This window comes from Cylas formicarius, unplaced genomic scaffold (genome assembly GCF_029955315.1).
Source record: "Cylas formicarius isolate icCylForm1 unplaced genomic scaffold, icCylForm1.1 PGA_scaffold_10__41_contigs__length_53128322, whole genome shotgun sequence".
Taxonomy (NCBI): domain Eukaryota; kingdom Metazoa; phylum Arthropoda; class Insecta; order Coleoptera; family Brentidae; genus Cylas; species Cylas formicarius.
Window position 1 is genome coordinate 44,233,329 of NW_026844214.1, and position 27,555 is coordinate 44,260,883.

Consider the following 27,555-nt stretch of genomic DNA (forward strand, 5'->3'; position numbering starts at 1 on the left):
CACGACCAGAATCGCCGGAAGTTGTATCATTTGCCAAATCAGAAGAACCATCTTCATTTTCTTTCTCGTGTCATCTCTAAAATATCATCTATTTTTAAAGGCGTCTGATCTCCCTCAAATCCTTTCGGTTTATCTAGGAACCAACCACAATTTTCAGGGTTCAATTTTGCGCAATGAGGATCAGTTGCATGTAACCACATTAAGTTGACATAAACAGTACGTAATCTTCATTGTCTTCTTATTGCAGAAAAATATTTAATAAATATTTGATATCTGGTATAACTTTGTTACAATTTTTAATACCATACATAGCCACAGTGAATTTGTCAATTACATCCATTTTTTCTTGCAAAATGTAAATGGCTTGAAAAGTCTTACTTTTTCTTTGTTATAAAAAGCTGCAGTGTAATCCGAACCAATGTAAGCATAAAAAGCAGGTAGACCTAGGCATAGATCAAGTCCCAGTTTTGATGCCAATTCGGTACAATTGATGCAATTAAAATCATTGCTATTCCGCCTTTTACTTAGCGAAGTCGCAAACCATATTTCAGGGTTTTTTATTTTCCGCATGTTACCTGCGTCTGCTGATTTTATTAAAATTTTAGATCCTGATGTTGCTTTGTAAGCGTGAAAAACCATTCTCGTATCCGACTCATCATGAAAACATTAAAAAACAGTTACTTTTTTGTAATAAGCTTACTTGATAGCCTTCAAACTGAGTTGAATTTTGGGAACGTCTGCATATTGAAAACGTCGTCATTTGTTTTTTTACACAAAAAACACTTTTTCTTCGTCATTTTCAATTTTGGATGCAATGTACAACATGTGTATTCCCTCACGGATGATGGCGTCTGTGCGCCGCACAGCTGTAGCATTGTCGTCTTTTTCTGCCTTGGACTTTCGCTCTTTCCGAATTCTTTAATTTAAATGTCTTGCAACTTGCATCTATGACCAAATTTTTTGAGGCAACCATATACTACAATATTTTTGATTAAATTACTTTTATTTTAAGACTAGTCCCGATCGGTTGACAAAAATGTGCAATTATTAACATCAACTGTTTGACTGCAGCTACCAGGTAATGGGGACCAAAAAAAGGTAAGTTACTCTGGTGTTGCATATTGTGTATAGTATACACTTTTTACTGGAGTTAGTTTTATTTGGTTAGTTTGAACATTTCCGTTGAGGTTGATATACCAAGTCAAGTGCAGGAACTTATTTTATTTAATAAAATGCAATTTTCTTCCGGTAAATGCGTAAATAAGATTGTTTTAGCTTCTTTAATATCTGTTCGGTCGATGCTATGTTTCTTTCGTTTCAGTTCGCTATCATCCGACCCGGTAACCTCCATGGCCACGATGCCTGGTTGCAGCATGAAGATCTTCGCCGGCGAGCCGTCGCAACACCACGTCGCGGAAAACGTGAAAATTGGCGACCCACTGAGTCTGGTCGTGGCCATAGACGAGCAGGAGACCTACGGGATACGGGTCACCGATTGCGTAGTCAAAGGTAATAATGTTTTCTTAAATGTTTGGTCATGACGAATTCGGACAAAAAAAATGCAGGGTGTAATCGAATTGACATTATATACTTCACTCACAAAGGGCGAATATTCTCGTTATTACTGCTGCAACCCAGTATTCCAGTAAAATAACTAGTAGGTTTGGTATGCTTATTAAATAGGTTCACTTTGTTTTTTCAGTATTTCATTTGGATCTAATAAAATATTCAACGACTCGGAGTTGATCAGGAACGAGGATCAATTATTATATCTCGACTTTCCTTATTATTTCACATAATGAGCGTCGTCAGGGTCGGCGTCAACCTCATTCTTGGATACGGCCTAGCCTCCGAAAGACAAACTTATATATTGGTAGTGATTTGCCTACTGAGCTTTGTGAAAATGATGTTAATATACTCCGAAATCAAATAAGTGGTTGTTTCAAAACATTTATAACAGCAGTCCAACTGATTTTGAATCATTGCTCCAAACGACTGGCCCCGGGATTCGGGGATGCATTTACAGCCTTGGTTATCTTTTCAAATGTGAAAAGCAGGGGGTTTCAAAAATAATTGCAGAATTGTGTGATGTCGTAATGGCTGAACTTAATGAAAATGCAAACATAACACAAAAATAGCATCCAAGTAAAATTAAAATATTTGTTCTCGAAAAGGTTAAGAAAAAATTAATTCGCCATGTATGATATGTAAATAGTCAACTACAAATTAAAAAAAGAACTTCGGCGTTTTTACAACTGTGTGTCTGCATCAGCAGAAATTATATCATGCCAATATTAATGTTAATTGAAATGGATTTATTTTGTAGAACATCGTAGATTCCTTCATTCATAGTGTGTTAAAAGATAACGGCATATAAGGGGTGTTTTACGGTTGAATTTGGTTAGTTCCATACGCGGCGATGTTCTATCGAGCTAAAATATTTTTAACACTGCCACGTTGCCGCTTCTTCCAAAAAGTAGCACCAATATTTAAATTTTAAATACTTTGAGACTGTTTTCCTATACATTTCTTTAGTGTTTTATGAGAAATTAATTAATAATTAATTAATTAATAAATAGCTTCAATTAAATTTTTATTACTACGACACTGGAGCCAGTAGAAACTTAAAATTTTGGACGTAGCTTACGAAACTCTTGTACATTATTTCTTAATATCGAAAATAGTTCTATATCATACAGGGTTGGTCAAAACTGATGATTTGCATACGAGATACAAAAAGGGTGGAACACCCTGTATCTTTCACGTATTGTAAGAGAAAATTAAATTCCCTTTCGAATGATGTATCATATCCCCAACCGTCTTATATTAAATAATTAATTTTCCGTTTGACAGTTCAATAAAGATTTTGATTATGGTGCAAATTTTATTGATAAAACCGTTTCAAAATGAAAGGGAAACCAGTACTCCTGATTTACAAAACATGAACAAGAGAAAATTTGCCAGAATTAGGAAATGAATTATTTAACATAAGACCCAGAAATTGCACGCCCACCTAAAATATGAATTTTGCCAAAGTAAGTTTTCAAAAAACGTTGGGTTTATTTCAGAAACCAAACGATTTAGATATAGGAACATGATTGACATAATACATCATAATATACCCAGTGTTCCATTTTTAAAAAAGCACTTTTCACTATTTTTGTATGTGATAGGCAAAGCATTAGTTTTGACCAACCCTGTATAATCTAGAACTAATTTCGATATTAAGAAACTTTGTTCAATACCCCCCTAAGTTATGTCCAAAATTTTAACTTCCTACCTCGTAGTAATAAAAATTGAAAATAAAAAAAACAATTATACAATAATATTTTAGAACGATAGAACATCTCCGCTTATGGAAATATTTGCTAACGTCTAAGGTACCACGAACCGTGAAACACCCTGTATGTTATATTCGTCAGGTTGATTTCTACTTTCGTAAACATTTTTCAACAATGTAAGTGTCACTTTGGTTGGAAGTTTCAACAATTATTATCTGGTATTTTATCAAAGACGTGAGCATCAGGAACACTTTATTCTCCCTAATTAATCTGAAAAACTCAAGCTATAGCAAACAAACAATAAAATTTTGTATTAAAAATAAAAATAAAAATAATTTGGTACAAATCGTACAAATAAAAATTCTCTAAAAAATTGTCCTATAATATTTTTTATTTTTCTCTCAATTTCTGCCATCTCTAGTTCCAAACTAATTGCAGTGTCATGCAATTGCATTCCATTTCAGTTCTGTTCTTCTATTATGTATGCTTGGTATCCCCAAGTTTGGGGTGGACTTGTATTCTTGTTTTTTCACTACTCCACTTCATACCAAATTTATTTATAACTTGTAGGTAAACATACAAATTTAGGCTTTTTGTAAACCGCACACATATTGTCGTCGAAACGATTTTTCTTTAATATAACGCTTTTCTAGCGAAACATCAAAAAGTCTTTAATCTATAACAAAAAATGTCCCCGAGTTTACTCAACTTTCAGCAACATTGTTGCTAGTACTAGTCGGCGACAGAATAGTCGGCGAATGTCGATTGGGTGGAGACCTGACTTTATGCAAGTCCTTATAGTTTGTAAAAATACGAACTTTAAAATAAATGTCTCGAAGTGTGCCTTGAAAATGTGTGCCAAAACTATATTTTAAACCAGAAACCTTTACATTAAGATGCAGTATAAATAAAAATGACTTTTCTAGAAAAATGCATATATTTACTATATAAAATAAGATGGTAGTGTGCGATATTAGTTTTTGATGTCGTTAGTAAAACTATGAGTTGGTAAACCCTTAAATAATGATGTACTGGCGGTCCGGGCGCAGATGGTCTCGGTTGGGGAGAGCAGACCCTAATCGACTCCGACGGGTGCCCCACCGACCCCGACATCATGGGTATGTTCCAGTATTCGGGAGACTTCAGCAAGGCAGAAGTTCAGTTCAAGGCTCACAAGTTCCCCTACATCGCCTCCGTCTACTATCAGTGCAACGTCAGGCTTTGCGTCAAGGCCAATAACGGATGCGATAAAGAGGTAAGCCCCAACTTTCTTATTTCAGTAGAAAAATTTCTCAAAAAAAAAAATTCTCCTCCCTGTAAAATACCCAATGAAGCGTGCGCTGTATCTACAAACTAATGGACGTATAAAAAATATAGTGTGCAATACTTGAATAAAGTTCTTAGTTGTTCGTTTATTAAACACGCGACTAAACTGGCGTTTATCAAACTTGTTTCATAATATTTTATTTTTTCTTCTTCTTTAAAAAGCGAGGGGTAAACCGAATTATGGTTTAAGTGTTTCAATTATGAAGAAATTACAGGATGAAGGAATTGCGGGTCCAGATCCTCCCCGCATGTGTCAAAAAATATTATCTTAATTTTTTTCTTTCTTTTTAAAGATTGTTTTGCCTTTCGAATGCCATTTATTAGTGATTTTCTTTTCTTTATTAATGTTCTTAGATGAATAGATTAGATTATTCTTTGGGAGCGTCTGTGTGACATTTATCGAATTGGATATAAATACTGAAAAAAGAAGGAAACATTTTAGTGACAGGCTTTGAAATTTCGAATCAGACAATTTTGGAAGGGTTTTGATTTTTCAAAAATATTTCTATTTTCCTTTTTTTTCTGTTTCTATTTTCTGGGAGCACTGTTTTTTGTTTTTTTTTTATTTTTCTTCATTCTTAGGTAATTATATATATATTTTTCAAATTTCAAATATACATTACAAATAGTTAAAAAGTTCGTAACAAAATTCCAAACGGATGGTTTTGAATGGTTTGAAAATGCATTTTTATTTTATTTTCTACTGTTTCTATTTTCTGGGAGCACTGTTTTTTTTTTTTTCGTTCGTTATATTTTTTTATTTTATTTGATTTTTCAGTTATTATAATTCTTAGGTAACAAAAATTTCTATAATGTAACTAGACTTTTTTGGTTAAAAAAGTTTTTTGTTTTTTAATTTTCGATTTGGTCATCAGCAAATATATTTTTTTTTTTGCTAACTAAGGTCAGTATTTATTTACTTCAAATTATTGCCGTCATTTCCTCGAAGAAGATCTATGAAATGATTGTCGGTAATTAACATAAAAGATATCGCTTATTTCCTAATGGCGCATAATACGTATGGCGCTTATTTAATAACGCGAGAACCACAGAATACACGGTCGTTTCCATATCCGGGTGGCCTCGTAATTTATAACTGTAATCACGTCCGCGCAGCATCTCACACGGCCCATAATATACTCTCCGGGGTTCGGCATGCAAAGGACCGCGGCCCGGGTCAGAGGTTATGTTTGATAATTCCGTAACTGCCTTTTCGTCGAACAGAAACGATTATGCGACGTGACGGTCATTGATAATGCCTGATTTTAACGCTGGAAATCGTCAATTTAACGATTATGGCGAACGAATCGGATAACACGCGCCAGGCGATAGAAGATGACAGTTGATAATTTTGACATTTGTCCACAAACCACAAGTATTCCGTGGATTTATCGATCAAAACTGGAATGACTACGGCACGGTAGTTGAGTGAGGCAAGAGTGAGGTAAATTTGACTATAGGACAAGATGGTTAGCGATGTCTTTTACTTGCTCATATTTTCTTTAAATATTTGCATAAAATGAAATTTCTAATCTATCTTTTTTAGAAAGACTTTTTTAAAAATTATAGTGATTAGAATTATTTCAAAAAAACTAATTTGTCTATATACGTGCACTTAACAAACTAAATTTTTAGGGCAACTAGATCAGTACATAGGCAAAAAAAAATTTTACTTCTGAATAATACGTTGATATTCCATAGAAATTTTCTTTATTATATGGAAATACTTTATTCATATAACCATATTCATATATTTTATTTATATAATCACGCGATGGGTTATTTATATTAGTACAACAGAATCAGATCATGTAATATGCAATAGGTGTAAATGATTTACGAGTAGAAATAATTATAAACCATTTCTTATTGCCGTTATTAAAATGCAAGCGAAAAACCCCAATAAATGCGGATTTAAATGCATAAAATACATTTTATTTTAAATAAAGCAAGAACTATTAATATAATTAAACCTGTTCTTCAGAAATCCTATAATTTTTTACCTATTAAACAGACCTATTTCAAAAATGTAAATAAAAAATATTTTTTATAACCGCAGCCCCAACAGTACCTTAAACTTTTTTGCAATCTACCTCAAATTGTCTTATTAAAGCCACTGAACCTGTCAAAGAAACCGAGGTTGCCTCCAATTTAGTGAGTGCTATTTTTATTACAAAGAAACTTCCACAGGATACTGCAATATTATTTACCAAACTTGCTGGCGTTTCGCCAATCATTCTGTTGACTTCTTCAGAGCTTCAACAGGATGTTTGGCGAAAGGTCAGCAAGTTCCATTTATCAATAACCAACTCAGGATGAATCCAGAATGTTTGTACATAATAATACTTTATTTTTATAAATATTAAGTTGTTTAGATTTCGATAACTTTTTTAACTAATTCAAAGGTCCTCAGCGAGTTGTGATGGTAATTGAGTATTTGGACAATACTTCTCATAAAATTCATTAATTAAATCATTTGCCAATGGAAAGCTGGTGTGTTATACATTCTGTCTCCCGATTGACACCATGAGCCAAACAAGGAACAGGAAATAGGTTAGAGTAAAATATGTTTAAATTTTGTACCATATAAAAAATTTGTCTGTCTGAACACTGTTGGGTCTATCCTGGGTAATTCTATGAATCTATTCATATATTCATATATTGGCTCCCCTATACATTTTATAGCAATGTTGTAATATAATTTTTTGAAGAGGCCAATATGATTAACTCATGTGCCCAGTTGGAATGGAACTTTAAAAAGTCAATCTTCAGTTAGTGAATTAAATATGATGGCAAAGTGATATTTATTTTATAGTTTAGGTAATAAAGCAAACAGCAGTACAATTTGACAGTACAATATTTCTATTTGTGATTTTTATACGAAAGTAAAATGATTAATAAGAGGATTCTTGGACGAGCTGTAAATAAATATCAAACCACGGTGTTTCGCACTTAAAAAAAAAAAGATAAATATTTTTCCTATAAGTACGAAAAGCATCAAGATACTAAGAAGGCGATGATGAAAGAATATTTTCCTATTGTTTTGAAATAATGCAAAAAGCAAATAATGATATATGATAAGTGAATGAATATCGTTTTGTTCATACTCGAAGCCAATATCCTCAAAAAATAAATATAATGGTAGGAATTTGCGGATCATATTATTGGTCCATTTTTATGGACGGTAACCTCGCGGCAGAAACCTATTGAATTGAACAAATAGAAGAAGTTGTTCGCGAAGATCAGGAGATTTGGTACCAGATGGTAGGTTGCCCCGTCCATAATTTCCGTGTCACCTGACCTCTCGACTCTGACCATGGACTTCTTTCCGTGAGGTCACTTAAAAAGTGTTATCTATAGAAATGTTAAATTTGAAACTCTTAACCAGTTACAGAACGCTATTTCCTTAGTATGTAACAGGATTTCACAATATCAACTAAGCAATGTTAGAAATGAATTTTATGATAGCTTAGGATAGTGTTTAACTATTAATGGAGGGTGGTTTGAACATTTACTTAAAAAAAATGTTTATTTTAAACAATGCTTCTTTTGAGCAATGTTTTATAACCGTATTTTTATTATAATTATGATTTATTTATAATAAAAGAAAAACTTAATATGATGTCTACTATATATACTTAGTTTATTTTGAATGCGTCAAACCAAATACGCATGTCTTTTTTGTAAACCAACCTTTATTTGATATGTCATTGTCCTGCTTGACGTCGTAAAGTTTTCAAAAGCACATAAAACATTCGCTGGTGTTTCCCATCATGTTTAATCCAATAAAGGATTGACTTATTAAAATTTATTCAAACTCGGCAAATGAGTTAATCATACCGGTCCCTACAAAAAGTTGTATTACAACTTTGCTACAAAACGGGAGCCAATGTTTGTAAAAGCAGTACGTGGAATATATTCTCGCTTTTATCTTATTACCTGGAACTGTTAATTTTCTGACATTTAAGGCTACATCATATTTTTTTAAATAGAACGCCCAGTATTTGTATTGTATTTCGTTTTTGACAAATGGGAAATTTTTATATAATTTCAAAGAGTGCCCTGATCGACAAATAAAATAGTATATATAATATAGAGTGTTTAATAAACGAGTCAGTTAAAAAGTTTACCGAACATGTTTGCATACTATATTTTTTCTACGACCGTTAGTTTTTGGGTACATTTTCGCAAAACACGAATACATTCACTGACATGACTGTCAGAATTGACAAGCGTCAAAATTCAAAGCATTTTAAATGAAGAACATAAGGCAAACATATTAGGATTCTCCGAAGCACATCCATTTTCCTTCATTACTAGAGTATATGAGGAGACTGGTATTTCTCGGGGATTAATCCACTCAGTTTTGAAAGAATATAAATATAATGCATTTAAATTTCGTAAACCTCAAAGACGAAGTGCAGAACAATGACAAAGAAGGATGCAGTTTTGTTTGGATTTTTTAAATAGAAAATGAGAATAATACTTTTTTGAAAAACATTTTATGGACCAATGAAAGTTCGTTTACTACAAGACAGGGTTGTAATAGACAAAACACGCGATATTTTTCTTTAAATAATCCTAGACAAATACTCGAAATAAAAACCCAGGGCTACCAATCATGGTGTCATAGATAGGCATATTTTGGGTCCGATATTCATAGATCAAAAGTTAACTGGAGATCATTATTCGCAATTCTTAGAGCACTAAATAGAACCATATATAGAAGATTTACCCCTAAAAATATCAGCGCTGATTATATGGCAGTAAGTCGGTGCCCCTCCTCACAATGTTGTACAAGTTAAAAATTTTCTTAACATGGAATATCCCAGAGGTTGGGTAGGGAACGGCGAAGCTATGGATTGGCCAGCCAACAGCCTCGAAAAATCACGTGCACAGAACCCGTTGTAATAATTTGGAACTTCGGCAAAGAATTTCAGAGGCGATCGATCAATCAGTTAAGAGACAATCCGGAAACGTTACTAAATAAATGCAAGACATCATAAAATTAGAGTGTATGGGAAATGTGCTCAGGAAAATGATGGTCACATACAGCAGCATTTAGAATAGTTGAAGAATTTTTTACTTTAGTGTTTTTGTTCTACTTTAATTTGTGAAAAAAATTTTTTGTTACAGTCAGTCACGGCACTCTTTGAAGTTTATAAAAATTTCCCATTTTTGCCGATTTGTCAAAAACTAGTGGACTAAAATATAAAGTGTGTTGCATCATTGTAATTGGGAAAAGATATTCCATTAAACACATATATAATCTACAGAGTGTTCCATTAAAACAAGTATGATGTAGGCTTATTTGTCAGAAAATTGAGTGTTTTGTTTTATACGTCACGTGGAAAAAAACTTGGCTACTAACCCTACATTTTGTTTTTTTGTTTACCTTGATGTCTCTAAAAACAAAAAAAAACTTACAGAAATGTTAAAATGTTGTCAAGATAAATTGAACGAACGGTACATACATGTTGAAATAGCATCGTGTGTACCGGACTTTATATGTTTGGTCGAAAATTGGTAATAAATTCGCAACTAGTGTCTGACGCGGTTTGGGTGTTGCATTTGCAGCCGTTGACGTGCAGAGTGCCGTCGTCGTCGTCGTCGAGCGTGGACGTCGTCCCCGAGCGGTCGAACCGGCTGAAAAGGCAAGCGGTCGGCGGGGGCACGTCGTCGTCCGGCGCTGACCCCGAGGGTACGCCGGCCACCATCGAGGTGTACAGCGGCCTTTACGTGAACGAAGCCAACGACCTCGCCAAAGCCGGCCAGGACGATTACTCCGTCTTCAGCGAAAAGGTGGGCATTTATAAAATGACGTAGCCCGCGAGATCGGGTTCGTTAATTTTACGAGTTTTACGAAATGGGAGGGGGGGCTCAGTGAGGGGGGAGGGTTTAACACGTAAATGTGTTTACTTAATGGTTCGTATAGGTACCCGCGACGTGAACTTTGGTTCGGGGATTTTCCCACAAGAAAATTATATGTCCAATAATATACCTACATGGTTTTTCCCATCCTACCTACAGGGTGAAGCCATATATAAAAATTGCATTTGATTCTTTTTCTTTGTGGAAAGAGGATAATTCTCGCCCAATTTTAAGACGAAAATGTGGTATGGGTTATTTTGGAATGTTATTCGTTTTCGAAATACAGGGTGCTGGTAAAATAAAATTTTATGCGTTTTCTTTTTGTTATTAATTAGTGGTGATATTTGGTACACGTAATAAGGGGTTTTAGCACTTTACTTAATTAATTATTTTGAACTTTTCAATTGTTTCAATTGCACCTACCTTAATTAAAGCGATATGAGCAATTTAAATAATTGCTTATTATAAAACCATAAGAGATTCTACAAAACGCAAGAAACTTGCTTAAAAGTAATCCCTTACGTTAGTTTCAAATTTCAAATGAAGTACGAAAACCCCTTATTATATGTACCAATTATCACTGAAATATCGTTTTCTAATTTTATTTTTTCAAGGAAACGATATTCCAAAAAATATTATAGCACATTCTGGATTTAACATTAGATGATAATACTAATAAATATCGAAAATACAAGGTGTTTCCAAAAACGCTGCTTTAATTTCTAAGGTTTGATTAATAAAATGGAAAATGGTTCTGTAAAAGAGCCCCCAAAAATGTATTTCTTTTTATCATTTCCGCAACGAGTTAAGATAGAAACATATAAACAGATAAACGGAATTTATAGCAGAAAATTTTAAAATCTGCAGTATTTTTACTTCATCGTTGTTTGTTAGTCTAAGTCCATTCTGACGTATGATAATTATTTTAAATGATTTATTAATTGGGCCAGCATATCTTGCGAAAACCTCAAATAATTCCAAAACCACTATTTTTTTTCTTTACGCAAAAGTACCTTTTGTTATGGAATAGACCCCCCCCCAAATTAGCTACGCTTCTGTACAAAATATTAAAATTTTTGTTAGAATTCATAAATTCAAAAATGTCAGTTAAATCAAATCGCTCACTTTCTTTGCTTGCCGAATTAATTTTAAATGTGCCTAAAATCATTAATGCAACAGCATCCACCATAGTGCTTTGAAATTTATGTGCCATACAGTAATTTATTATGCTTTAAATTTTTGAGTATGTATTCTTTATGCTTTATTTTTGTGCATATATATTTTCAACGTCGAAAATGTTGTATTATGTGCCTCATGATGTTGTTAAATTTGGGCAAATATAATTAAAAAGATTACAAATGAACGCAGAGAACAACGTGCAGCCGGTCAGTTACTTTCGTTACAGGCCGCATCGCTATCGGTGATTTTACAATTCAATAAGACCCCTGACGGAATTTTTTTTATACTATTTCGAAGGACAAATTTGAAATGCCGGCATTTTTTTCAAATGGGTTTCATGTTTGTGTTGATTTTGCTTAAAAAATAGTTCATTTGATATTCGGGATTCAGTGCTTTACCGGTTTCAAATCCAAATACAAAACAAATTGTTGTATTGATTAAGAAACATTTAAACACCAACTTCAACATTAACTTCATAAGAAGTGCTTTTAATTTTGCTAGTTTGAAAGCACATTATAAAGGTATTCTAGCTTGAGTATTACAATTTCATCATAAGATGAACCTTTGTCATTTTCCAGTAGCCTCACACCACAAAAACTCATGACAGAGCCCCGAATCATGCTTTACTATCGCTTATGCAGGTAGAATGAGATGGTTAAATTAAAAAACTAAAATTAAAATTAAAAATTTTATTTGCGCATATAGCATTTAAATTATTATTACAATATAGAATAACCGAATAAAAATAGTAACACCAACAGTTACAGTTGCTAAACTACCAAGTTTTGATTAAAAACAGACATCTTTACTTTGCGATTAAAACTACTGAGAGAGTCAGAAAATAAATCAATATGTTCGTTATTTGTGAGTAAAATATTTGTCAGTTTGCACATTCGATTCATAGGCGAGTTAATGCCATAGTTGGTCCTATGAAAATCAATATTAAAAAGAGCCTTACTTCTTGCATTAATAGGAGAAATATGAAAATCAACATATGCCAGAAGATCTGGTGAATCCATCAAATTATTAAGGATTTTGTATAATGTAACGATGTCCAAAAATATGCGCCTACTCTCCAAAGATGTCAGATTCAAAAGCTTCATTATCTCCTCGTAGTTTATATCCTCAAATGACATTCCCAATTTAAAACCTATCCCTCTAAGGAACTTACGCTGCACACGCTGTATTCTTTCCTTGTGAATTGCATAGTGTGATTGCCAGACACAGCTATCATACTCTAAAATTGAACGTACAAGCGCACAATACAGCTCCCTATACGTAAAGATGTTCTCAAAACCCTTCAAAGTACGAAAAACAAACCCAAGCAACCGAATAGCTCTGTTAGTCTTAAAATCAATGTGATATGTAAATGTGAGCTCCGAATCGAGCCGAACTCCAAGATCTTTAACTAGGTTCTGTCTCTCGAGCGATCCAGCGTTCAAATGATAGGTGAAAGTTACTGGGTTTTTGGATCTGCCAAAGCTTACAATTTTGCACTTGTTTGTATTAAGAGTTAAATTGTTCTGTCTGCACCACAAAGAAAACCTATCAAGATCCTCCTGTAATCGATGACAGTCAAGAGGTGATGCTATAACCTTAAAAAGCTTTAGATCATCCGCAAATGCAAGAAATTGGCAAAAGCGAAAAATATTTTTTAGGTCATTAATGAAGACATTAAAAAGGAATGTGGAATGATGTCCCCCTTGTGGTACACTCGACGTCACAACAGTCTCTAACGAAATGTAATTTTTAACTTTAACTCATTGCTTCCGGTTAGTGATATTACTGCGAAACCAATTTAGAAGGTCTCCAAAAATTCCCATCCCTGAGAGCTTCTCCTAGACTAATCGATTTATCACAAAGAAATGATGTATTGCATTCTGCATATTCTGAATAGTTCTGAACGTTCAAAGTTAACATTATGAAGTACTAGCCGGAGAATAGAATCTTAAATCAAAACTTAGCTCTTTTGCTGATTTCTATTAAACAGAGGACCACCTGATTCATAATCTGCGTGGTCGTATTGCCTAAAAAACGCCGCCTTCTTAATTCGTATGCCTTCCGCAGGGTATTTATACATTATCTAACGGCGGGCGGATGCACGTCATTTTCGGACGGCATTGTGAGTAAAAATACCGTGTCTCCTTTCCACGCTCATTTTGTATTCACGATAGAGCCCGCGCGTACAGTATTACGAAACATGTCTTCCTCTCGGCCCGACGCGGCGATATAACAATCGGAAATCGTATTTTTTTTTAGATTTTTCAAAAAAAAAAAAGCTATGCATCAGAAATTTGCGACGTTCTATTATCAAATTAGGCACACAGGGGAATTAAAATAGCACCAAAATTGACGTTTGCCTTTCGGCCGTTCGAGTCGCATTTAAATCAGCTGACCGGATATTCGTGAAAATGAAGTCCCTAACAATTCGAGAGGAATGTAACCCGCCTCGTTTCTCTAATCGTTGGGTATGGTCAGCCTCAAAGTATATCGTCCTTACTTTTGACGGCAATTATTTAAATAAACTCCGATGGGCAATAAAAGTCCTGACCTTGAAGCTGTTTAAACAATGACACTAAATATATAAAAATTATAAATAATTACCCAAATAAGTACGTTTTTTGCCTGGCAGTTTTTGATACATTTGCTTTCGGAAGTGTAATTTTAATTCTCATTTCATTACTACTTGTTTTTTGTCTCTCCTGTCGTATTTAAATCCAATTTTACAAATAACTCTTTGGAGGGTGGCACGGCTAATAATTATATAATAATAATATACATATTTGCGATTTTTATACAACTTAAAGTCATTTTTCGCATCCTACTCGCCAACGCTTTCTGTCTCTCCAGTCCTCTTCTTGTAGATTTCTTTGGGTTATTTCGTTTCTTATACCGTCTCCCCATGTGTTTCTGGGACGTCCTCTTTTTCTTTTTTCTGGAGGAACCCAATTCAATATTTGTCAATGGTGGTGTCTATCTTCATTCTTTGCTTTATCTCATTGTTACTTATTTTGTCTAGCAGTGTTAGTCCACAACAGCGTCTCCAGTAGTCCATTTCCATTGCCAATAATCTTTTACGTAAATAATCAGTCATTTCCCATACTTCGGCCCCATATGTTGTAATACTCTCTACAATGGTCTTATAAATTCTGATTTTAGTTTCTGGTCGAATTTGGGTACTCCACAGTATTCCATTTAACTGCTTTATTGCATGTTTTCCCTGTCGGATGCGGTTCTTAATTTCAGCTTCACTAGTGCCCCTTTTTGTTATATTTACTCCCAAGTACTCGTAGGGATCGACACATTTTATAGTTCCCGGATCTAGGATTAAATCTCTGTTTGTGCCTCCTGCGATAAGATTTTCTGTTTTTTCCATATTAATTGATAGACCCCAAGACTTGTACGCCTCGGTCAGTTTATATCATACTCATCCTCCGCAAAAATGACCTGGTCATCGGCAAAGTGCATTGTGAAGAGTTTATCATTACCAACAGAAATTCCCAAGTTTCGGCAGCTGCGTCTCCAATGTCTTAACGTGGTGTTCAGGTATATCTTAAACAAGCTAGGAGTGATTGCACAGCCCTGCCGTATGCCTTTAGATATTGGAAATTCCTCCGATAATTTCGTTCCCAATTTAATGCTGCTAGTCATATCAGTGTACAAATTTTTGACACCCTGTATATAGACGTTACTTACACCATTTTCCGACATTGCAGGCCACACTCTACTGAGGGGCACACTGTCATAGCCTTTTTTTAAATCTATAAATATCTTATGTGTTTCTAAATCCCGAGCCATTCTTTTTTCTAGTAGTTGTTTTAAACAGAAGTTATCAGAGCATGATCTGCCTGCACGGAAACCATTTTGTTCATCTATGTCATGAATTTGTTGTTCTATTCGTGTTTTAATGATTTTTCCATATAGTCTTGAAAGGGAGTTTGTTACATTAAGTCCTCTATAGTTTGAGCATAATTTCCTGTCACCTTTTTTATGTAAATTCGATATGTAGGCAGTTTTCTATTCTGGGGGTAATTGTTCGCCTCTCAAGAAACAGTTGAAAACAAATGTAAGTAGTTGGAAGACTAAGTTTAGTCCATTCTTTAAAAGTTCGATGGGAATTCCTTTTGGCCCAGGAACTCGTCCATTTTTCATTTCTCTAAGAGCCTTTCTTACTTCTTCTTCTGTTATGTAATCTTCTTCTGTAAGTGAGCTATCTAAACTTATACTCTCGTCTTGACTCTCTCTTATAAATTCTGGGCGATTTTCGGTGAACAATTGCTTATAATGGCATACTCACTCACTTGGCTGTATAAAGCTGATAGGGACTCTTTCTTTTCTGTCTGTTCTCATAAATCATTTTTCGCTTTTCGTACAGCTTTTTTAATCTCATAGCGGCAGCGAGAATAGTATCTTCTATCTTCTGTTCTATTTGTAGTCAGCCAGGTGTTATATGCTTGTTTCTTTTCTAATATCAATTGTTCAACGTCTTCGTTCGACCATTCGGTGATCTTGTGTGAGTTATTTGTTTGTTTTTCTCCCAAGGCCTCCATTGCGGCTTCTCGTATACATCTCAATATGCTATTATAGGTATTTAAACCAGATGAATATGTTACATTACTGAGTTTTAAATTTAACCTGAGTGTATATAGGAATGCTGTCGATTCGTCTTTTAGACCATCCAATTTATATGTTATTTCATGTGTTTCTTCTCGACAATTTGTTGTTGGCTGTTTTTCTGAATGGGTTATCAATGGAAAGAAAGCTTTTGTCTTTACGAGGTAATGAACTGTGTCGCACCCTGCACCTCTATACACACGAACATCATTTATTATTATTACAAAATCATACAGGAAGTATCACAGAATTTTTCAAAAGTTTTCTACAGTTGGAAATTAAAATAATATCCAAGGAAAACCAAAAAAATAAAATCAACAGTAGCAAGGTTTTTCAAAACGCCTGCCACTGATATCAGCCAATATGTGCCCTTCATCTAATCTTAATCGCCCCTTACCCATGAATTAGTTATCGATTTTTTTACCCAGGGACATTAGGTATGAAGGCCATACTTAGTTTTCGGGGTAGGGTCTGTCAAAAGCTAAGACGATGAAATATGTACTTTGAGACACACCATACGATACACGCAGCAACGAGGATTGTTTTAAAAATCCGTAAATATGCATTTCGATATCCGAGTACCAACAAAGTCCGTCTCGTTTCTCACGGTTACCGAACAAATTTTAAATTATACATCCGCTAATGCGGGCAATACGTTAAACCCGACATTTTCGTTCGTTGCTTTACTTATCGTCTTTTAATCTTCGCCGATGTTGAGCCGCGGAGCCCCACTAATTGCAAGTAAAAAATCACCGACCGTAGAACCTATACGCATTTTTTTCTGGGGTCCACCAAGAAGATTGGTAATGAGTAAATTATTTTTTTCTTTTAAATAGTGAGATCGCTGAAGAGGTATGGTTTCCAAACATATTAAAATTAACTAACTTTTAAACTTTAAACGGTTAATACGTTTATTCATATCGGTGGATCTTCCGCTATAGCAATGTTTAGTTTTATAATTAAACAGATTCTTATCGTCAAAAGAAATACTAGACTAAATCCGCCACTCTCCAAATAATATTTTAATAATTATTATAATTACTCGTTTTAGTATAGTAAAAGTTTTTCGTATCTCTTGCCCTCTGTTGGCTTATTTAAAAACAATTTTGTCCTAAACACAAGTATGTTGGTCTTATTTTTATTTAGAATTAATTTATTCCATTTGAACGAATCTATGACTAATGTGAACAACTATGTAATATATATATATATATATATATATATATATATATATATATATATATATATATATATATATATATATATATATATATATATATATATATATATATATATATATATATATATATATATATATATATATATATATATATATATATCCTTGATGTAGTTCTCGTATTATTTTTGTTACTGTTACATTCCGCTATTACCCAAATATTTTTTTTATTTTTCGCAATCTTAAACCCATACTTTTTCAATGCTTGTATAAAAAGTTCCCTATCTAAACAGCTTCAGATAATCCAAAAACAGGAAAAAAATGAAATAAAGCGTGTTACGTTAGACGCCAGCTTTTTTAACCACTGACGTGGACCAGTCCTTTAGTCACGGATTTCATTAGTTCGGATGTTTTAGGTAGATTTTATCATTTTAAATTTTGTCACTTCTCACAGTTATGTTGCACGTCACTCAAATGCGAATGCCAGCCCATTGATAAACTTCTTCGGTCTCTCGTTTTTTTAAGCACTCGCTGCGCTCGTGCTTAAATTGGCGTTTATCAAACTTGTGTAAAATACCATTAACTATGATAACGTGGAATTAATGTTGAAATATTTCATTCCAATGAAAGCGAGGAAAATTGAAAAGAATTGCTCAAAATTTGGGATGGAAATTTGAGCACCAATTGAATCATCGAGGAGTACCTTGTATCTCTGGCCGTTTCAAGAGTCCTTTATCTGCAACAAACTTTAATTAATATAATCCACTTTGGGACCACAGATAAGTCGGGTGATTTGCTAAATTTTTTCGTCAGGAATTTGGGGTAGTATTTTTTCCGTACCTTTTAGTCTATTATCTATAAAACTGCTACAGACACTTGGTGTTAATGATATGACCATTTCAGGCTCCAGAGGACGCGATCTGCATCTCTCAGCGCAGTTTCGCGATTGGCATTTGTGTCGCCGGCTTGATTCTGATGCTCTGCGTCATTGCCGCCATCTTGTGCTTGCTGGCACGACGAAGAAAGAAAACCGTTTCGAATCCGGGCAGCTCAATTTATAGCGGCCCCTACACCAACACCGCCTACAGTCACACCAGCTAAAATATCTGCACTCCCCTCCCTGAATTATTTCCTAAAAAAAGCTCGAACATAACCCGAAAATTTGAAGGTGCCATTCGAAATTGGACAAGTCCTCATATAGGTGTGTCTCTAATTTGCTTTTATTTTTCAAATCTTATCTTACAAAATAAAAAATATAATTTGTTGGAAAATCTTGCCGGACATCAAAAAATGTAAATCAATAGTTCCCAGTCTGTCTCAGCCATTTTAGGTACTCCCATCTGTGCATGAAATAGAATAAGATTCTTACAACTTTTTCATCTAGTCTTTTTATTTTTACAGGGTGTTTGTAGTGCTTAAAAAGGAAAATATCCAGGGACCAGTTCCGAAGCTTATATTTTGGCGAAATTTTCAATTTTATGTCCACACTTTTCGAGATATTGCCAAAAAACCTTAAATTTCACAGAAAATTTTAAATCATTGAAGTTATTTCTAAAACACCTTGTATTAATAATTGAGACCTATTTCAAACTCAATTGTCTAATATTTAGCAAGCTAGATGTGACAACTACGTGATAATTATTATTAACAATTGGGAAGGTGGTGGTTTTTTGTCATTTATCATTCATTATCGATGTAACACCTCTTCCTGAAACTGGATGAGTTTCAGTGAAGACATACAAGCCAGGTGGTCCCTTTACTTAGGAATGTAAAGGGCCTACCCTGTAATTTTAATTACCGCTAAAGGAAATGATGCAAATCAACTTTTTCCCGTTGGTTGCATTGCTGGTTCTGAATCACAGTTGCATTTTCTAGTTAGAATTTGTAAATATGCGACAATGCAAATCTGGTTCTTAACCTCAACATATGGAAAAAAAATATGGTGCTATAACTCATTTTCATGTAATTTTAACGTTCAACAATAAATATTTTATACAAACAATTGCGGTTTATATTGGTCTCCCCTAGTCTTTCATTTTTCCAGTTTGGAGTCCTTTTTGAAATATTGAATTTCCACTTTTTGCACTAGACTAATCAAGGAGGGATGCCTGCGGACAATCTCGGCCAAGTCGTTTTTTGGTAAGGGGGTCGTCAATATGGTGAAAAGGTGGCCAAAAATAAGCGCATCCAACTCTGTCGGGCTAAAGTGTGACACATATCAAATATTGGTAAAGAAATTTAACATTACTCACCCTTCATCAAAGAAATATGATTTGTTGTCGAGCCTCACGCTTAATGCTTCGCAACAGATCTCAACTTCTTGAAGCACTTCAGGTAACGTTTTATAGTACCAGTCCAATGCTTTTAATTTTTTTATCACCTGTCGCCGTTTTTCATAATTCTGCAAGTGGTTCAAAGGCCAGGGATATACAGATCCGTGTCTCACACTGGTCACTTCACTGTAAGTTTCCTTATCAACCCAACAAATATACAACTAAAACCCATAATATCAGCAAGGACAGCTGACGGTAAAACCATCAGCACCTCAGCAACTTCGATAACATTCCGTACTAGCGACATATAAGCTCTCATGTCAGCCTTTTGGTCATCCTCAAGCTTTCCCGTCAACGAAATACCTTTACCGTTTATGAATTGTACAACCCCTTCCAACTCAGCAGTGACAAACCGGCCAACTTTTATAAATGGAACTTTCCCAGTTGGCGACATTGCTTCTGCGTTTGCTCTGGGTTCGACTTGAAAGTCTAAGTTGCACATTTTCAAGAAAGCTTGGACCGCGAGGCAATTGGCGTTGTCGGGCAAAAGAATTTGCTCCACTTCATAGGGCTGAAATAATTTTGCATCTTTTGGCCATGGTTCTTGTGCTACAATTAATAAAATATTATATTCATTTGGAACAGTTAATAAAAACAGGCTTAAAACCTCCAAGTTCTACTGATATTCTATCAATTAAAGGCGATGGCATTTTAAAAAATAACCTAAACTTGGGAAAAAATATGATTCACAGACTTAAAAAAAAATTGCGTTCTCTACCCACGGAAAAGATTTTAGAATCATAATACCTGAATGTTATAGTTCTCAACCCACCAAATTCAGCACACAGACGATGAAGTCATTTCGATCTAGGGGATTTCAGATTTGCCAGGTCGTTTTTAGTTACTAAACGCTATTAGTTCCTTTTTGTTCTTTTTCGTCCTTCAAAATGTCGAAGAGAGGTGAATATTATATTATTTCAAATCCGGATTTATTTTAACCATCTTTTCGTTTAAGTGCCGCGTTCTTAAACTGCCCGATTATTGGGGGAAAGATTGTTTTGTTTCTGTACATAGTTTTTGGCTTCGAGAAATAACAAAATTAAATTGTTTTAGGACGTGGTGGTTCCGCGGGAGCAAAATTTAGGATATCGCTGGGTTTGCCCGTAGGAGCGGTAATCAACTGCGCGGATAATACAGGTGAGCGAGTAAAAATATTGAAATATTTTAATTTTCCTTGGGAGAAATGTTCAATGTTTTGGTGGAATTCGTACATAACCTATTATTCACTTTCAGCGTGTCAAATTTTGAAACTACTCTACTTTTTAGGAGCCAAAAATCTGTATGTAATCGCCGTTCAAGGTATTGGTGGACGCTTAAACCGTCTGCCGGCTGCAGGTTCTGGGGACATGATAGTGGCAACAGTTAAGAAAGGTAAACCGGAACTCCGTAAAAAGGTTATGCCTGCTGTGGTAATCAGGCAACGGAAGCCGTTTCGCAGGAAGGATGGAGTGTTTATTTATTTCGAAGATAACGCGGGAGTTATCGTGAACAATAAGGGCGAAATGAAAGGCTCCGCTATTACTGGACCTGTGGCCAAAGAATGCGCAGACCTCTGGCCTAGGATAGCCTCAAACGCGAGCAGTATTGCTTGAATATTATGAATAAAGCTACAAATAAATTTTTTGTTTTTATTATATTTAATTTTTCTTAATTATTCATATTTTAAATATTGTCTTGACGGGTACTTTAGTGGGGCTTTTAATGATTTCAGCATAAAAGCCATGGTCCGCTTTTGACAATTTTATTCTGGTATTAACCCTGTGAAAGAAACTATCTCCAAATGAAGGCACATACGAAGCTTTTTCTTCCAGTATTCGAGTTGTCATATCATTGGTAAGAACTACCTAAAATATATTTACCTAGTCTCCAAAGTGAAATTAAAACAAGGTTCTTACAGCAAAATCATAAGCATTTGCAACATTTTGCAGTTTTTCCATGAAATTATATATTAGACATGTTCGATCTTCAATATTCACTTGCTTGAATGGGTATGTAAAACTATCTATTATAACTAGTTTAACCTAGAAATCCAATGACTTCTTAACCTGTCCCATTGCAAGGGAAAAATAAATTTACCTTCTTATTGGGTAAAAATGTTTCTAAATATGTAATTGATGCAAAAAGCTGTTCAAAATTGCGAATATTAAAAACGAAAATATTTTTAAGGATACTTTGCCATGTTATATTTGCACAAGAATTAGATTTAAGATTCTCTAGAAATATTTTCGTTAATTCTGCTAAACGTCTTTGTGAGAAGTTCTTGTTGGTGTTAAAGTACACGACATGTCCTTCTGCACCGCCAATAACGTGTGGTAATTGCGTTGTGATGCACAACTGAAAGCTATTGAAATGATTTTTAATAGAAATAATGAAATTCAGCTAATTTACCAAACTTGTGTTTTGCCAGATCCAGGCAAACCGGTCAGTTCAATTATTCGTTTGGCTACTATTTCATCTCTCAGTACAATATCCAGCTCCCTGATATAGCTCAAAATACAACCGGAAATTAATTGCCTCGCTAAAATCTCCAAAGCAGATTTAGTTTCCGGAACATTTAAATTTAGGGAATTTCGAAAAATCTCGTCTAATTCGTCCAAATAATGAATGCCGATATTTTGCAGTTTGGTTCGCTTGATTTTTGAAATATCTAGGGTAGAAATATTTAACTCCATATCAAATTTAGCCGGTTTCCCCTGAAATAAATCGTATTTCTAGGTTATTTTGGGAGTACAGAACATCTATTAAATTAGAGCTTTTATTATCTATGTTCTATGATTCTGTTTTCGGTGGACTCTCATTATTAATTGGTTGTGTCGGTAAACCATTACATTAGTTTTGTTTATTTTTGGGTTGAAAAAATTGAATGCCAAAAAACTATATTATCCAGGTAAGTACTATTTATATTTTTTTGATTTTCGTTAGTGTTTTTTCTCCTTTGTTTTCCAACATGTAAATATTTTTTTCTAGCCGGAGTAGCTAAAGGCGCAGGCCTGGCAGGTCAGTGAGATGGCCAGCCAGGTTTCCAGATCTCAGTCTCCTCGACATTTTTATGGGGTACACTTAAAAATAGAATTTACAGGCAGGGTGATTATCCAAATATCGAACAGCTCCAAATCAACATCATTAGAGAGTTAAGGAGATTACACAGACGGGAAATACATCGCGCAGTGCATAACATGCAGAAAAGAGTAGAACTGTGCAGAATCACGGACAACATTTTGAACATCTTTTGTAATTTATTATCTTTACGTATAATTATTAATATTGTTAACTTTTTTTTTTAAATATCCTGAAGTTTCTCATTAATTAATTAATTAATTAATAATTTTATATGTTGTCTATCAGGATATATGTTCAAACGCATTTCTGATATTTTGATACCGATTTTCTTCTTTGGTAAAGTCGATTTTTAACAACACAGTAATGCACTAGATATTAAAATGTCTTTGACTGGCTTGAAAATTCATAGCTTACTATGGCATAAACGTTATTCTTCAATATTTCAAATTTGAGGGAACACTTGTGATACATCAATAAAAAATAAAAATCGGAATCTTCAGATTTTCCTGGATTTTTCCGAAAGTAAAAAAATAACTTCAATTGAAAACGGCACATTATTGAATTCACCGATGCGCAACTTTTCCCTAATTTTTAATCCTGTATCTCTTGCCGTTAGCGAGATCCTAATTGTGAGAGTCGAATTTGAAACTCCCGGTATACAGCGTGTGGCATTTAAAATGAGGACACCCGCTCTATGGTTCGAATGAAATTATTAATATGTCGAGACAGAAAACGCCACCGCCCAGAACATAAACCATGTATATTAGATTAAATAAAACAACATGTCGTGTTACGACCTTAAACAGATCACTTCCATCTAACCTAAGCCACAGAGTATATATTTTTTCAAACATATACAGCGGTTATTTTTCATAGGCATCTATGAACGATTCATCATTCATATTAACATTATATTTTGACAATTTAAATAAATACTGGTTGAGGTTTTGCAGTCATAGAGATTGAAGGTTTACATTTTTTAGGATATTCAACTGGTCAATTGTCAATTGTCGGTATTTTGCTTCGCGTTTGAGATATCAGAAAAAGTTATTTGAGAAAGTTGATCCGCATATTATTCAAGCCCCGCATACAAAATTCGCATTTTTAGTTTTTTCATGATTTTGCTTAATACACAAAATTATTCAAAGTGGATTTTTGTTATGGAAGGAAAAATCCCGGTAATTTAATTTAAGTAATTTTTTTAAGAAAATAATTAACCCAACAATTTTCAATTCTTTTCTATTTCCGTACTCGTCTAGGTTTCGGGATGCTAATTTCTTGACACACTTATCGATATTTAATATCACACCCCGAAAATAAAAATCCGGGACCTTAGAGGCCAGGGTTCAAAATGACAGTTTGGTAGTATCCAACGCATAGGAAATTTTTGTAATCATTGACAAATTGCGAATGGCTGCACTATCTAGCTGGAAATATGTACATATTCTGTCCCACATTGAGATATTTAGTTTAGGAAACTAAACAACCAGCATTTAATGATTCATTAAAGAAAAAAGGTTGTGTTATTTAGTGTCCCAAAATCCCACACCAGACATTGACTTTCTGGGAATATTCTCTCAACAATTTATAAGCCAATCGGCGATTATATCTGGCCCAGTATCTAGAATTTTGAGACGATCCATTGGTGGTGAACGTAGCCTCATCTGAAATATTTTTTTGCGCGATAGTTTTGATGATCAACCGACCAATGAGGTTCCAAAATAACCTTCTTTTAATTTAGTTAGGGGCCTAATAGGTACCCACACATTAGAATTAAAATAAACGATTTAGCACTGGGTCGTTATTATCGCCGAACTTCAGTCGCATTACGTTAAATGTTTGACCGTAATCCGATGTTGCCGGCAAGTATCTGGTTTGGTTGGTTTCTGTTAATGTTTATGTTGTTTACGCTCAGTCCACCCAAGTCAATCACAAAATAGAGCCAATAGAGTGAATGGAGCCGGCAGCATTGTAATACGGTCAAACATTGAAGACCTTAAAAATTCACCCTCAAAAACAACTTTTTTGGTACGGCGAATTTAGATGCTGTCATTGCTTTTCTTTATGTTTCTTAGAACAAGCAACAAAAAAAATTGTAAAATAAAAATATTTAAAATGTGAAAATTTAAGTAAAACAAAAATTAAAATTTTAATTTTTTTAAATTAGCAATATTTGCTATTTCTAAACTTATCGTTTTTCTACCGGCAACACCGACTTTCGTTTTTTTCTTTGTTTAGAAACTCAACGAGATGAAGTTTGCAATACGGGTTCTTTTAAGCACATAGTTAACTTATGTGTTTTTAAACAAGTTTGTAGCGTCCTCAACCTGTTTATACAATGTGAAATCAAATTACAATTCCAATTCATTTCAGAATTTGTAAGTGGGGGCCCGAAAAATTACGCATATGTTGTGTTTTCTGCTACGACAGGGGAAGAAAGCATAATATGTAAAGGTAAGGCCATACGCAGCGTCTCAGATAATAAATTTCGGACCTTTTTAAAACTGATATTTTTTAATTTTCAGATTTTTCTATTTTAACCAAAAAAAAAATCAAAACATAAGAAATGGGCCATCTGGAAATTCCTGCAAATAACTCATTACGAGATTAAGCAGATGAGGAGATACATAATCATAATTACTATTTGATGCAATACATTTCATATTTTGAACAGGTTAATAACTTAGCCATAATGGGAGGATTCGATTTTTAATTTAGATGTAATAGACAAACGAAATAGTTGTAATATTGACGTATCATAGTTGGACTGGGGACAAAATAATGTTTCAAAGAAGGGACTTTTTGCCAATAACAAAAATTTTAGTGGAAAATATCAACCCAAAACAGTGAGACGGACGTAGAATTTAAATACCTTTTTGGCGATGTTCGTGTCGAATACATGTATTACGAAAAGTATATATTTGGTTTAGACTTTCGTACCTATTATACCATCGTATTTCTATTCAGAGAGTCCGTTATTGATTTTCTCAAAAAATCCGAGCAGATTGTCTCGATTCTTACCCACCTGCTCCAGCCAAGGCTATAATATGGGTACAATAGCTGTTTATTGGTCAACTGTAAATACTGTATCATGTTTGTGGTTTTGCAAGTGATCTTAAATTTGCCTCGTGGCAGAGGGGTGCCGACTATCGGTTTATTATATTTTCGGGGTATAGAATTTTGGGCTAAGGTAAGTAAAGTCTGTTCATACATATAAGAAAGTGACTAACTGATATGAATCAAGGAAAGACCCGGGCAAGCTGTAGGAATGAAATATGGCCGAACAGGTCCGTACTTTGCTTAAAATTTAATTATTTGGGGTTTTGTTAGGAAAAATACTAAACAATATTTAGGTATAAAATTATTTTCTATTACAGACCACAATTTTACCTGAATTGAAATTCCGAAACTTTAGGTAATAATCTTGTTGCATTGTATGTTAATGAACACCCTTGGATAATGCCATTCAAAAGCAATTGGTCACTTTCTTATATCTACGAACAGACCATACCCTACGCAACAAAATATTGAAGGATCTTCAGGATCCTACCAGTGAGCGAGTAGAAAATTATTTGCAAAGAGGGTAAAGGTAAATCGTAATATAAATTGTTTATATATTATTCCACTGTTGATAATGTGTGTCCTTTTAAAATAGCGCTTTATTTGACCCGTACTTTTTTCTTGTCAGAGCTTGTCTAAAAACCGAGATGGAGGTACTCCGTCAGGTTTTTTCCTGTCGAAATAAGTATGTTATAAAAAGGTAACAATTAGGTGTTCTCTTTTGGGGAACGGGTGGGGGTTATACGTTTATAAGTTATAAGAAATTAAAATTTTATTCAGTTTCCACTGATACAATTTTGTGATAAGTGCTGAGTGAGAAAATGTCTTAAGTCGAAAATTATCAAACGCAAGCATTGGATTCGTGGGGAAGATTTGTGGTCAATGCGGAAATAATCCGCGAACAAAAATACATTTACGAGGCAGCAATTACGCTGTCGGAGTTCGGACTAGAAATTACCTCAGGTCTTAGTCCTGCAAGAATCTTCGTTCCAGCAGTGAAAGTGAGCTTTCTCCCCTTCGCTTTTCCGGTGAAAAGAAGCATTTCCGTCGACGAGATAGAGCTCACAGAATTTATACAACAGCTTCCACTGATATTGTCAACAGGGCCAACTGGTAAAATTATGTATTTAACTTGGTCCAAACTCAGCTGTCTACAATGCGATGGTGAAGTTATGGTCTAGGTTGAAAATGGTTATATTTCGAAAGACTGGGTACCATAAGCAACTTGGTATTTAAAAAAATAGGAGTACTGTCTCGTTTGTACTTTTTTGAACTGGAAAACACCAAAATCTTTCCGTATATAGAATATTTATGTTCTGCAGAAGAGAGTGAGCAGAGCCACTGCATGGCGGACAACATGCGTTTTGGAAAAATGCAAATAATGCAAGATATCGACAGAAGGACATTATGGGAAATACATGTGTTAAATAGAGATTTACCTATAAGCTAATAATAATAATAAATGTTTTATAACTTTCAATTTGTGTGTGTTTTTTCTTACACCCTAAAGGTAAGAACAAGTAATGGCGTAAAATAACTTTATTAAAGAAAAATGCATATTTTTAAAATAATAATATTTTATCCTGCTAAATAAACAATACGTAGTCTGCTAATTTAACTTAAACTTCTTCTCTATTATTTTTTATTCTACGTC

At 34.2% G+C, this 27,555-nt stretch overlaps 4 protein-coding genes and 2 long non-coding RNA genes across 7 annotated transcripts in view; 4 read left to right on the forward strand and 2 right to left on the reverse strand.

Moving 5' to 3' along the window:
- LOC132708209 (cuticlin-4) overlaps window positions 1-19,450 on the forward strand; it is a 66,946-nt gene extending 47,496 nt beyond the window's left edge. For both annotated transcript variants that reach the window (XM_060680384.1, XM_060680385.1), the window contains exons 6-9: window positions 1,322-1,509; window positions 4,331-4,536; window positions 10,185-10,409; window positions 18,352-19,450. In XM_060680384.1, the coding sequence (XP_060536367.1) occupies window positions 1,322-1,509; window positions 4,331-4,536; window positions 10,185-10,409; window positions 18,352-18,549 (817 nt within the window). In that variant the 3' untranslated portion in view covers window positions 18,550-19,450. The remainder of the gene's footprint in view (window positions 1-1,321; window positions 1,510-4,330; window positions 4,537-10,184; window positions 10,410-18,351) is intronic.
- Window positions 19,395-20,525, reverse strand: LOC132708210 (metaxin-2). Its single transcript, XM_060680386.1, has 4 exons — window positions 20,389-20,525; window positions 19,993-20,330; window positions 19,701-19,942; window positions 19,395-19,649 (listed from the first exon to the last, which is right to left on the reverse strand). The coding sequence occupies exons 1-4, from the start codon at window positions 20,429-20,431 to the stop codon at window positions 19,481-19,483; spliced, it is 792 nt and encodes a 263-aa protein (XP_060536369.1). The 5' UTR covers window positions 20,432-20,525; the 3' UTR covers window positions 19,395-19,480.
- Window positions 20,526-20,577: 52 nt separating this feature from the next.
- LOC132708213 (large ribosomal subunit protein uL14) lies at window positions 20,578-21,417 on the forward strand. Its single transcript, XM_060680388.1, has 3 exons — window positions 20,578-20,681; window positions 20,835-20,918; window positions 21,048-21,417. The coding sequence occupies exons 1-3, from the start codon at window positions 20,669-20,671 to the stop codon at window positions 21,371-21,373; spliced, it is 423 nt and encodes a 140-aa protein (XP_060536371.1). The 5' UTR covers window positions 20,578-20,668; the 3' UTR covers window positions 21,374-21,417.
- A 19-nt stretch (window positions 21,418-21,436) lies between these two features.
- Window positions 21,437-22,481, reverse strand: LOC132708212 (DNA repair protein RAD51 homolog 3-like). Its single transcript, XM_060680387.1, has 4 exons — window positions 22,170-22,481; window positions 21,858-22,122; window positions 21,677-21,802; window positions 21,437-21,625 (listed from the first exon to the last, which is right to left on the reverse strand). The coding sequence occupies exons 1-4, from the start codon at window positions 22,451-22,453 to the stop codon at window positions 21,437-21,439; spliced, it is 864 nt and encodes a 287-aa protein (XP_060536370.1). The 5' UTR covers window positions 22,454-22,481.
- Window positions 22,482-22,560: 79 nt separating this feature from the next.
- Window positions 22,561-23,060, forward strand: LOC132708214 (uncharacterized). The gene is made up of 2 exons (XR_009619873.1): window positions 22,561-22,668; window positions 22,749-23,060. It is a non-coding gene; the product is annotated as an uncharacterized LOC132708214 (long non-coding RNA).
- A 1,818-nt stretch (window positions 23,061-24,878) lies between these two features.
- On the forward strand, window positions 24,879-27,355 carry LOC132699882 (uncharacterized). The gene is made up of 3 exons (XR_009618566.1): window positions 24,879-25,150; window positions 25,215-25,295; window positions 25,367-27,355. It is a non-coding gene; the product is annotated as an uncharacterized LOC132699882 (long non-coding RNA).
- Window positions 27,356-27,555: the final 200 nt, after the last annotated feature.

Coding starts and splice junctions, on each gene's coding strand:
- LOC132708210 (XM_060680386.1), bottom strand. CDS start 20,431: ATGCCATCGCCTTTAATTGATAGAATATCAGTAGAACTTGGAG. Junction 19,943..19,992: donor ATGTTATCGAAGTTGCTGAG/GTGCTGATGGTT, acceptor TATGGGTTTTAG/TTGTATATTTGTTGGGTTGA. Junction 19,650..19,700: donor TCATATTTCTTTGATGAAGG/GTGAGTAATGTT, acceptor GTCACACTTTAG/CCCGACAGAGTTGGATGCGC.
- LOC132708213 (XM_060680388.1), top strand. Junction 20,919..21,047: donor CAACTGCGCGGATAATACAG/GTGAGCGAGTAA, acceptor TCTACTTTTTAG/GAGCCAAAAATCTGTATGTA.
- LOC132708212 (XM_060680387.1), bottom strand. CDS start 22,453: ATGGAGTTAAATATTTCTACCCTAGATATTTCAAAAATCAAGCGAACC. Junction 22,123..22,169: donor TCTGGCAAAACACAAGTTTG/GTAAATTAGCTG, acceptor TCATTTCAATAG/CTTTCAGTTGTGCATCACAA. Junction 21,626..21,676: donor CAAATGCTTATGATTTTGCT/GTAAGAACCTTG, acceptor AATATATTTTAG/GTAGTTCTTACCAATGATAT.